General features: G+C 42.5%; 1 protein-coding gene across 1 annotated transcript; it reads right to left on the bottom strand.

Annotated features, from left to right (window-relative positions):
• LOC122357359 (T-cell leukemia homeobox protein 3-like) lies at positions 1 to 9,284 on the bottom strand. Its single transcript, XM_043256723.1, has 3 exons — positions 8,236 to 9,284; positions 2,424 to 2,661; positions 1 to 437 (listed from the first exon to the last, which is right to left on the bottom strand). The coding sequence occupies exons 1-3, from the start codon at positions 8,714 to 8,716 to the stop codon at positions 221 to 223; spliced, it is 936 nt and encodes a 311-aa protein (XP_043112658.1). The 5' UTR covers positions 8,717 to 9,284; the 3' UTR covers positions 1 to 220.
• Positions 9,285 to 12,243: the final 2,959 nt, after the last annotated feature.

Here is a 12,243-nt window from a genome sequence, read left to right as displayed (position 1 = left end):
AAAGCTGATGCTGTGAAAAACATCGACATTAAATAGAATGCTTTAGACCTCGGCTAGATCTCTTCTACCATCTCACAGAAGAAAAAAAAACCATATGGCTTGGTACAGATGCTCATGAGGTGAGTCCAAGTGAGAATGTCAGAGATCCGCCTAAATTAAGTTCTAACTGGCGTCCTATAAAATCCCTTCTCAATAAACTAGCACACATAAGAGTTGCGGGTCAGACCACAGATGCGACTGAGGTGACGGACGTCACCTTGTTGTCTTCCGCCCAAGGCTGTAAGTTCTGCAGGGCGTAAAGCGAGGAGTTGTGTAGGCAGAGAGGGTCTTGTTGGAGCGGCTGGCTCAGGGTCTTCTGAAAGGCCTCCTGTTGTAGCTGCAGCATCAGGCGGTTGGCTTGCTGTCGCTCGGCCTCTCTCTCCTCGGCGGTCTGCCTCCTGTCATCAGAGACGCATGATTGAAGTCAACATGATGCGCAGTGACAGAGAGCCTTTTCGAATACAAAAGCGGATTATGTCAACTAACGTGTTTATCTGGTGCAGGTCCTAGGCTGGTTTTAATTACCTTCGGAGATCTGAGCTCTCCATGGCGCACAAAAGACACGGCTGCGGCTTTGTGAAAACTAACAATATGCGGCGTTACGACTGAAGTCATTTTGAATGAAACGCATGAATGTTAATGGTTCTGTACATTTAATAACACCTTGAATATACGCACGAGGAGCCTATTGGAGCTGTCGGCGTAAAGATGCAGTATTATTATAAAACAGTGCGTGACAAAACAATGCTATTTTATTGGTCCGGGGACCTGATGTGTACTTTGAAGGATTAAATACGATTAATCGCTCCACCAGCTGCACTCACTTAAAGGGATGGTTTGCTTTACAAAAGTACATTTTTAATCACCGTTTACTTAACCTCAGTGTTTTCATTGTAAAACCGAAGACAAAGCAAAGACAGAATTGAACTTTTGGGGTGAGCCGTCCCTTTTACATCCTAAGTTTGTTCAGTTTTAATGAAGAAAACTTTTTTTAGGTCAGAATGAACAGCTAGGCAGAAGACAAATCATTTTTAAACATTAGAATAACAACAAAAAAAGTATTAATTATGCCAGGTGGCGTTTAATTAATTTATTTTGTTTTATTTTATCGATTTGTTTTACTTTGCACCATCTATTTAATTATGACGAATAATTTATTAATATTTATCAAATCTATTTTTCTTAATATTTCCCCCAACATTTTTTTCAAATGCATTTTCTTGAACTGATCACCATTTAAATTGCCCTGTTTGAGTTTTTCCATCACATTTAAATCGATAAATGGTTTACCGATCGCTAACAACATAAAAAAATGCAAAAAAACACTCTTTATTTTTTTTTCTCCAGGTTTGTTGTGTTGTAAAATATTCAAGTGTAGTCTAGAGACACTTTGAGAATGAAGGATGTATTTGCGTGTCGATTATGCGGGTAACAAGCCTGTGATCAAATGAGCGAGTGCAATCACATTACAGTGATGCATTTAGCTGTGATGTGTGGCTAATGGACGCCGGGCGGCAGGTATGGAGACCCTCATGCCGGACAGATTTTGTCACGGAGGATGAAGTCATTAAGACGTACGATTTCATGCACTCATGACACGAACTGTTCTCGGCGTCGCTACTGACGTTCAGGTTCGGTCGTGGTACGATTTACCAGAATTTCATTCCTAACAGACAATGAGCAAAGTGACCACGCTAATGAATGCTTCCCAGCAGCTTTCAGCGAATCGTGTAATTGCGAATTAAGTTGAGGCCCATAAATATTGATGATCAGGCATGCTAAAACGACCATAATAAATTTAGATTCGTTAAAGGCCATGACTCAGCTTCATTATAAATAAATCACGTTCAGCCTCTCGTCCGCCTATTGCAGCCTGTTGGTAAAACCAAAGGTAAGTAAGCCTGCTCTTAATTAGATTGGGCACTTATTTGCTCCAAAAGAGCCAACAGCAAAAGTTGAGTAGATTACGGGAAAGGATGGACATGCTCTCAATTATTCAGAAGCATAGGTGAGTACTGCATGGACAGCAAGTTTCCACACAGCCTTTTAAGAGCTTGAACGTTTCTGCTTGGTCAAGGCAATTGCGTCCAATGTGAAATAAATAAACAAACGAAGCGCAAACCTCTGCAAATTTACAGTGGTGTTTTTCCACTAGGCCTTAAATGCCCTTTTCACTTAAGCTCAGTTCTGACTCAATTGGCGCTTTAGGGAATTATACAGGCCTTAATCAGATAATGCCAACAAAACGAATCTGAAAGCTTCAAATATAGATGTAATCGAAATAATGAATATAAGCCACAGCAGGACTTTTAAAGCTGTATGGTGAACACGAAACCACCCCGTAGCTGCTATTTTCTACATTCGGACGACCAGTTTTTGCTCACCTCCATTTTGTTCTTCTGTTCTGAAACCAGGTCTTGACCTGAGCGTCTGTCATCTTCAGGGCCTTGGCGAGCGTGGCGCGCTCCGCGGACGCCAGGTACTTCTGCCGGTGGAAGCGCTTCTCCAGCTCGCAGATCTGCACGCGCGAGAACGACGTGCGGGGCTTTTTCCGTTTCGGCGGGGTTCGGTTCTGGTACGGGTGACCGATCCGCCGGGTCACGGAGAAGGGCGAAAGAGCAGCTGCAGAAAACAAATAGGTGGAAAACGTTTGCATTCGATGTCACTGAAAGGAAATTCACGAGAAGCCAAACGGCATGGGCCAATTAGCGATGTCATGTAATCTTGGTTAAAATGATTTTATATTCATGTAAAACCGGATCGTTTTACATTATGGAAATGCAAAACAGTTTCTAGGGGGAAAGAAATGAACGTTATTGCAGTGTTTTATGTCTACACTGTGTTTTGGAAATCGAGGAAGCAGCCTAAATTCGTGGACATTAGGGTTAGAAACAAACGCCACGAGGGTCCTTCTTGATGTGGTGGTCTTTCCGAGCCTTTAAACATGGGCTGCCTGTTTCGAAAGATGTATTTAATTGGAAAGATCAAACATATATTGAATGATGTTGGTGGCGCGATATTTAATTACATTATAAACAATTACGCGATTTGAATTTTTGATTCGTTTTCCCGAACTTGGCGTTCGCTTAGCGTACGGTTGCTATGGTTACCTCAGTAGAAAGCAAATTTATTTATTTATTTATTTTTTCAAGAGAGGTCGCGTTCATCGCCTATAACTACTGCACATACATGGACAAACTGTATTTCAGGTTTATATCACACAAAGTGCTGGCAGCAGTGAACTCAGGCTCATTTCTCATTCAGTCCTTCTGTATTGTTTATCCATTATTCATAGTTTTACAACAGAGGTCCTGATTGTTGCGTTCAGAATTTTTTTTTCACCTTTCCCCTCCTTCCTGTTTACCTCCCACCAATGTTACTAGTAGAAGCAGCTGTGAATAACTGATGCGAACAGTTTGGCGCCTTTCCGAGATCCATGAAAGCCCAAATTTTACACCAGGCCTATATATGTCACTTTATAACAGCGTATACAAACATTAAAGCAAATGCTATTATCCGTGTGTATATCAGAAACTGTGTTTCTGAAGTATTTATGGTGGCCACAAATGATTCCTAGACACCTTTCCACTAAAGGGTGACAAACTGGAGCCCAGTCAAAGCCTCTGAAAGGCGGTTAGGAGTCTAACCAACATTATGTTTTGGTGATTGTGTTTTAGCAGTTTGTGCACCTGAACGAAACGAAAACATAAATACATCACGTGTTGCACACTGCTGTTTATGGTGCACGGGGATGTTCGTTTAAACATTCGGAATAATGAGCAGCTTGTGGCAAAGTATCCTCACCGCTGAGTGAATACAAATAAGATTGAACACATTTAAGATTAAGAGGACCGAATATAATATAAGAATCAGCCACTAATATGAATTTCGCCCCTCAAATATGCTCGTTACATCCTGAATATATATCAGAATGGTATTAAAATATAAAGTATATTTATTAGTAAGATTTGTGTGTGATATGTTTAAAAAAAATGAATATTAAAAATGATTTTTATTTAGGCTTCAGCTGCAAGGACCGTGTATTGTGTAGATATAAATATTAAATATTTTGCATCAGTTATATCTACAAATTTGTGAAAATGAATGAAGGAATTGGACCTGAACTACACTCTGCGAACCTGTTTTTTTTTTTAACTGAGTGAAGCGAGAAGAGTGACCTTCGCTCGATGGTTTGTTATTTTTGTGGCCGAGCTTAGGTCCCGCAGTGGTCGGCCGGTCACGTGTGAAGACAGAGGGCCAGTTTAGTGCCTGGCAGGTTGGAGTTCAGATAATACCGTGCTGGAGATCCGTAAATGCCTGTTCTTGGCCGCTCGACGACATTCATTCACGTTCTCGTGTAATTCAAGATCGGTCCGTGGCCCTCAGAAAAGAAAAAAGAACCTCTCAACGGTTCGCACTGGTCGAGCAGGGATTCCTGGGATTCTGTCACGAGCTCGGGCTGACATTGAGTCCGGGTTTTGGGGGCAACCGCGTGGATGCAACTTAATTGACTTTTACGCCTGATGATAAAAAAAAAAAACAAGGATTTTTATTTATACTGGCTAGATGTTTTATTGTGCCGCTACGTTTCTACTTCTGCGAGATCATTAGTTTATTTGTCAGATTTTATTAGACGAGCAAGTAAAAGGCCTCTGATTGGATTAAGCGCATAGACTCTTCATTCCTTCGCGTAATTAGATTTGATTGCTTTTAATTAAAGCGCTGATGTTGAGTGACAGGCGGCGCGCGTCGTTGTCACTTAAGCGCGCGGGTAACCGTTCTAGAACGTTCGAGATCAGAATGACCAAGAACGAAATGATTCATTATTGTTTTTAAAATTAATTACAGACGACGCTCTGTAGCCTTTTCGACGTGGTTGGATAGCGGTGTTGCTTATATATTCATTTTTCTGCTGTATGTCAGGTGAGCGGATTGCAAAACGAACTAATAACACGTTTCCCAGAAACACTCCTCCGCAGATACATATGTGGGTCAAATGGAAACAAAAACAATCCCCGTATTCCGTCTCGACAGCGGAGGAATTCTAAATGATAAGTCTGTGTAATAAAATTTATGGTGAGCGCATCAAAAAATCAAAGCTTGCCTTAGAGAATATGCGGCCAGTAATAAAATCAGTTATACGTGATATCACCTTCATGCGACAGCGCCTGCCTTTCCCATCGCGCATATTACCTTTGTAGAAATCTAATAAATATACATGTAATGGATTCAAAGCGCGATATTGAAATATAACATGGGCATTTGTCGCTATTTACGCGCGGCGAGCAAAACAGAATGCGCCTTTAAATTTTCTCTCGCGCTGGGAATTGAAATATCGAATAAAATAAAATAATTGTCAGGAAAAGCCATAAACCGTCCGCTCTGGAGCCTGCTCGTCCTTCAGACACCGTCGCCATGGCTACGCGGCCTCGTCTCGGTTTCATAATCATTTGTATTTATGGGTGGGAAAGATCATTATTGTCATTTCAGATAGAGGGGCATCCACATGCAATTTCATTTTGCAATTTCTCCAAGGCCGGTGATATCAGATTACGACCATCACCTGCCCCTTGTTGTGATGCAGCTGGACCCAACAAGCCCCCACCAGCGGCGGTAATACAAATAAATTTACCTACTGATGAATATACTGTTATCAAAGCGCGCGCGGAAACGGTTTGAATTAGGACGCCTACGCGCGCGCTTTTCTCGTGTCTATTTAAAAACGTAGCATTTGTTGCATTTATACAGAGTCCTATTTATAGTCTACCTCCTTGCACGCCGCAGTTGTTAACGGGAACGGAAAAGCCGTGCGTAAAGGCCGTTACCGTCAGAGCAGAGCACCTGTGTTTATTGACCGGAGAACGACTGATCTGTTTATGCATTTCTGGATTTTTATAAACTTGCAAACTGCCAAGGAGTCAATTAACAAAAAAACATGTGGTGTAGCCTTTCATCGCCTCCCGATCCGGCACGATATGTCCGGCCTGCGGCGCATATCGAGTCTCAGGCCCGTCCGCGCACCATTACGCGCCCTGACACTTGTGGTGTAATGCAGACGTGCAATTCAAGCTGACGGAGAAAATAGTTGGAAAAAGAGAAACCTATTTCAGACGGGCATTGTGACTTGTGCATTATGACAAATAAGTGTCGGTTCTTTATTTGGGTCACGCTGAGAGAAAGGCACCTTTTAAAATATTAGCGATTTTGTAACTATTATTGTAACTTATAATGTAAATATCTCGAAAACGAGAAGACAGTCTTAGATGTGTTTAATGCAAATAGTTCTATTTATTTTTTGCTTTTGTAGATATATTTATGTTTATTTGTAATATTTCGTAATGTTTATCGGCTAGAAAACGTACATCTAATTTCGTTCAAAACTCTAAAATGTGGCCTGCGCGCGTCGCCTTGTATCCGGCGCGGTTCAAAGAAATAAAAATATAACAAACGAGTGGCCCAAAGTGACTATGAGTAAAATTGATAAGCATATTTACAAAAGAGCTTTTCGCAGTTGACATATCATTCTCTCGTTTGAATAATTAATGAGAATAGAGCGGAATTCTGAATATTTAATGCGCACAGATCCATATTCTTCTTCATTTTCATCTCACCGTGAGTGACGTCATTTGAAGACGAGCACTGGACAGCGGAGGACGTTACGACCACGAGACACAAATAACGCTTTTTTATTGTCTTATTCGTTATCCAGAACGTGTTTACCGGAATACGCGTTCACGTTTTATTTGCAATTGCGCGTATCCAAACCCATACGCTAAAAATTAATGTAATAAAGATGCAGTTATTTCATTTTCTTTAATCAAGCACAGCCGAGGCTATTTTTTCCAAAACACTTCATTCTCTTTTTTTTTTTTTTTTTTTTTTTTTGTCCCACTCGGAATTGTTATCCAAAATCGTCCTCTGTCGGATCTCTATTGGTATTACGTTTGCGCAGATTAAAACGATTTGTCAACATGCCATTACGCATTACTGCTGGCCGTGGCAACATTTAGCTCCCTGCGACCGCTGTATCATGATTCATTTGTCCTAAAGGCCCAGAGAGACAGCAGCTCACGAATATAGACGTGACTTGGTGTCATAAAACCATTCCACGAGAAGCTGTGATTTTGAAAGCCACTGTGTGTGTGTGTGTGTGTGTGTGTGTGTGTGTGTGTAATATCCACAGGCCGAGATGATGTCGCTTCTACTGTGCGCCTGAGTTCAGTCCAGCATCGTGGCCTCTCTCGGATAAAATGAATTATGTTTGTGGTTTAAAAGATTGTCTAGTGTTGCTCCTCGATTTCCAGATGCGTCGGGGGTTAAAGCCAGCGGTGTGTTTAAAGGGGTTTTAACTCAAGCGCAATGCAGAGAGCTATCAGATGGGTTTTAGCAGAGAAAAAGGACATTTCTACTTTAATGTAAACACCTAAACGCACATTTTAGAATAAAATCCATTTAGCGCTAAAGACAAAAATATATTCTAGTGTCTTAAATTATATGGGCCTATGTAAAATATATTCTTAGTTTATTATTATTATTATTAGCCTGTATATGCCATTATGTGTTACTGTATATAAACGTGAATTTACTAATAAAATGTATATCATTTTAAATGGCTTTGAATAAAAGCTTCTATTAAGTAAATAAATATGGGCTAAATAATGCTGTGCATTAATGTGCTATTTCTTTAAGATACGGCAGAGAGTTAAAATATGTTATTAAAAATAATGGCCTGAAAATGAAGGTGTTTTAGTTTGGGAATTATTTGTAGCTTACAATAATAATTAAGGCTATCGTTTCTTCCTGCAATGTTGAGGCGTGTTTTTTATTGTAAAAGTAACAGTGCAAATAATTTCAGAACAAAACATACATGCCGTAGCAGTTTTTTTTCTCACACACACACATATATATTATTTTTATTATTTATATATATAGGCCTGGTTTTGGTTGTTTTGTTTCTATTAATTGGACTGCTGCTGCTTTTTTTAGCCTATCCGCAATTTACGCTTAAACTGCAATTAAAAAAGATTATACGTACAAATCGTTCCGAGCTAATAAAACAATTTTCTCAGACAACACTGACCTTTAAAAGCCAGCAACTAACGAATCGTCCGTCTTTGTTCATGTGGTTCGTAATTATGCCATTTGTTTCCTAGCCTTCTTTCGGCAGCGCTGTAAATGCGTCTTAATCGGTCTTACCGGTCAGCCGATCTTTGGCGAATCTTCTGCTGCTCTCCATCCAGGGGAACGTGAAGCTGGCGGGGCTGCCCATGCTGGGCATCGTGGGCACGGTGGGTATCCCCGCCGCGATGCCCGGTGGATGGGCAGAAGTCGGCGGGTGAGGCGCGGGTGGCATGGGTCTGTGGGCCGGGACGCGGATGACACCGCCCGCGTTCCCCGAGTTCACGTTAACGTTCATATTCATGCTCACGTTCATGTTCATGTTTACGTTGTAGGAACCCGCCAGCCCCGCCGCCATCGAACAGGCCGGATTGTACACGCTGTTGTAGCCGTTGGCGTAGACGTTCGGCGCGAGCGCGTAGTCCGGTTCTCCGGTCCTGCTCGGCAGCATGCAACTACTCGGCTGGTCCGAGCCGTTGAGGATCTGATCTATTCCAAAGCTGATGGGTTCGTGCTGCTGGTGCGTCTGGTTCACCTCTTCTATCCCCGTGTGCTCCATCGTCGCGGCTCTTTCTGTTACGCGCAGCTTGGAAGGTCGCGGCGTTTAATTCCTAAAACTTCAACGCAACGCGCTTTATTCCCAAAGGCGCAGAATTTATTTGGAATAAGCAGACGTTCTTCCTCGGAGTGCTCAGAGCCCATGCGATTTTATATCGCCGCCATCGAAAACAAGTGAGGAACAGAAATCACATCGACTCCTTCGCGATTAATTGAGCGTTATCCAACACGTTCTTGCCTTTCGTCTGGCTCTCTTTCAGTTCCATGATGGTGCCTAAAAACAAAACAAAAAAAAGCAGCTCGACAGCAGAAAGGGCTCCGCGCTCACTGTTAAATCCCGAAGTGATGAGTTGCCAAGTTGTAGCAAACAAACCGGACGCGTTTCTGGAGTTGCGCTGTGCCTCAGAAAGGCGCGCGGCCCGCGCTCGAGCTCATCGCTGTTATCTAAAGTGAAGTGTTAACTGTCCGATACGTGCATATTAATTGCCGTGAGCTGAAAACGTCCTGTTCGCGCTCCTCTTGAAGCGATTTCGAGCAGGTGAGGCAAACCCCTTCTGCCCAAACTCTGTCACGCGCCTCTCCATTGGCTCTCGCGCGCTTCTGTGGAGACAATGCCTCGCGCCCGCACCCCTCTCTTAAAGAAGCCGCTTCTGTTTTTCACCGGGGCTTGTGTTGTGCCGTCGTTGAAAATAAAACGTTTCGTGTTCCTAAAACACAGAGCAGTGCAGTGGATTTATTCATTTTTTTACATTTTTACACAAGTAGTTTGAAATAAAATCAATTATTATTATTATTTAAGAATTAACGGTGAAGACGCTTATTAATAACATCAATGTTCTGGAGAAAATAAAAACATTTGTATCCCAAATTTAAGCGTTACAGACACTCAGGAAGAAATCTGTTGTCATGTGACAGGAAAAACAACTCTCAGGGCTTTAAGCCAAGGTCAATTTTATCACATTGTGGCCTTTTATTAAAAAAATCATACCAAGATAATCACGATATATCTTTAGTGTTTATAGTTTTGTATTTTTTCTAAATCAACTTTGCATTATACAGATTACGTTTTTAAAGGTGCACGTTATTTTGCAGTTTTGCTTCATGCTTATGCCACGTTTACTCAGTAGCAGTAGTAGCAATAATAATAATATATTTTATTTTTACATCTAAACCTTTATAGATTATGGTATGATGAGAGTTCACCTGCCAATTCGACTCTCGCAACAAAGTGAAATGCAAGCTTAAAATACTCGTGAGTTTTGCTTTTGCCATCGGGTTATGCTATTCATTAAAACAGGCTTCGTTTATTTAACGTCGCCAAAGACAACGCATCAAAACAGCTGGCAAAAAAACGGGGTCGACGCTGTTAATTATCCCGAGGAATAAAGTTCAAAATGTTTAGATCGATCGAGAAAAAGGGCTTTGTCGAGGGTACGGAAACACGCAGCTTTTACACTCGGCAATGCGTTTGCTTAATCAAATGAAGCTGAATTTCATTGAAGCGCACTAGCCTTTGGCGGCGTGAAATGAAGGGCGAAGGCAGAGACGCGCCGGTTGCCTTTAGTGAAGCAGGAGCCGGCGTGATTGGCGCAAATAATTTAACCTTTTTCCGCCCGAAGCCACAGTGGAAGATGCTCCGCTTTCAATTCAATAAAGATGAAAAATGGCGCATAATAAAAGCTGAAAGCGAGGAAAACGAATTTAATATATCATCGTTTTATTACGTACTTATTTCAGCTTTCGCGCGAATAAAAATATTTCTCCGCGGCGCAAAGTGGCTAGGGGGAAGCATAAAAATCAATTTTCGGAATACAAAGCTGTATCAATAATAAGCGCTCTTGTGTGCGTCTCAATAGCAGGAAAACATGTTGTTGCTTCTCGGTGATATCGAATAAAGCGACCCGGAGTCGTGGCTTTTTAACAGCGCGAGGTCGAGTTGTGCAACGTCTCACCGTTAGGCCACGGGGGGTTCTCAAACACAAAGAAAAGGTGGCTTGCTCTGTGTTTCTAAGCGTCGGTTGAAGAGCTTTTTTCAGAAATGATGATTGGGTTTGGGCGCTCGGATGCGGAGCGGTATTAAAGGCCCGTCTGAGGTCATGGCGATCAGACACGACCCAGTCCGTCTTCATCGCGAGCCAGTTAAGAAATTAAAAACGAACTCGATCGTGATTAACGGTCGGGATTAACTATCACTCCCCGGTTCTGATTTCCACGGTTTCGCCCCCGATGCCGTCCTGCGTTGCGCGTGCACGCGCGCAGCCGCGGATCTAATTTCTTGCGCGTCCTCGTTCCTCCAGCAGTTACTTTCCCGAAGATTGCTTTATTTCGGCCGCAGTTATTATCGGGCTAAATGAACTGCGCTGAAAATATTTTATTGCGTTTTTCTCTTGCTGGTATCGAGTTGAATTAAATTGCAGAAGCGAGCGGTACCCCCGCGTTCTCGAGTTGTTTTCGTCGGCCCCGCGCGTTAAATACAATTACGTTTTCGCGCGGAGGCAAAATATTATCTAATGGTTACTAATTGGTTTAAGTTGTAATTATTTTTAACACTAAGAAGCGCTCAAATTATTGAACCAGACAAACCGCGCCTACCCAACTCTTGTTTCATTTCATTAGGCGCAATGGAGTGTTTATTCTAAAATCCATCCAATTAATGTCCTGGTAAAACGTTGCTATGTAGAATCAAGACTGTTTTCAGATTTGAAACGCGTTCGTGTTATGAAAGCAAACTTCTGAGTTCTTTTGCTAACTCGTTTTCGGTACATCGCGATTTTCGAAACAACGAAACCTGGCTAGCCGCGGTTGCCATGGTTACCGCGCAACCGTTAGCTAGTTAGCGCGCCCCTGCTAACGCGCTAACTTTTTATTTTTAAACAGGCCTGCTAAAACGACGCCCTGTATCTAAAGTCTGTTTTTAAACCCAATTTAGTTAGTGCCCAAATCTTTCCAAAACGCGCGGCCTCTGGGTCGAAAGCCTAATATAAAAGCCCTCATAGCCGGTGGCCCGCGGGCGATGTCTGAGCTCGCTGATGAATCGGCATCTTCGGGCGGTGCTGATAATAAAGCATTAAGACAAAGCGAAGACAAAAAAAATTTGTCACGGTTCGCCTTTCAACGGATTCGGTGACCCGCCGCCCTCCCGGGTGTAACCCGTTTCACTGCGCTTTTGGAGATTTGCAAACAACTGCGATAGTGTTTGCTCAATACGGTGCCACGGGGACTGGAAGACGACACCGAGCGGCGCAGCTCATGACAAATGGCGATTACAACGCTACATAAAGAATGAGACGAGTCGGTAGCGAAGTCGCTACTCTCTTTTCTTTTGGGGCCGGTTATTTATACAGGCTGTCAGTCTATGCGAACTGACGTGGAGATATAGATTTTGTTCGAATTTAAAAGCAAAAATAACAACGTGACAAACAGCCACTTAAGCGTTTTGCCCGAACACCTGCCGGCCGCGTTCACCGTGAACCCGGCACGTGGGCTTGAAAGGAAAATCCCACCCATCACAGCTGCATGCGTCTATAG

Source organism: Puntigrus tetrazona, chromosome 14 (assembly GCF_018831695.1).
Source record: "Puntigrus tetrazona isolate hp1 chromosome 14, ASM1883169v1, whole genome shotgun sequence".
Lineage (NCBI taxonomy): Eukaryota > Metazoa > Chordata > Actinopteri > Cypriniformes > Cyprinidae > Puntigrus > Puntigrus tetrazona.
Note: the sequence above shows the minus strand (reverse complement) of the source record. Positions and strands in the feature narration are given on the sequence as shown.

Coding starts and splice junctions, on each gene's coding strand:
- LOC122357359 (XM_043256723.1), bottom strand. CDS start 8,716: ATGGAGCACACGGGGATAGAAGAGGTGAACCAGACGCACCAGCAGCAC. Junction 2,662..8,235: donor CGCCAAAGATCGGCTGACCG/GTAAGACCGATT, acceptor TGTTTTCTGCAG/CTGCTCTTTCGCCCTTCTCC. Junction 438..2,423: donor AACAGAAGAACAAAATGGAG/GTGAGCAAAAAC, acceptor CTCTGATGACAG/GAGGCAGACCGCCGAGGAGA.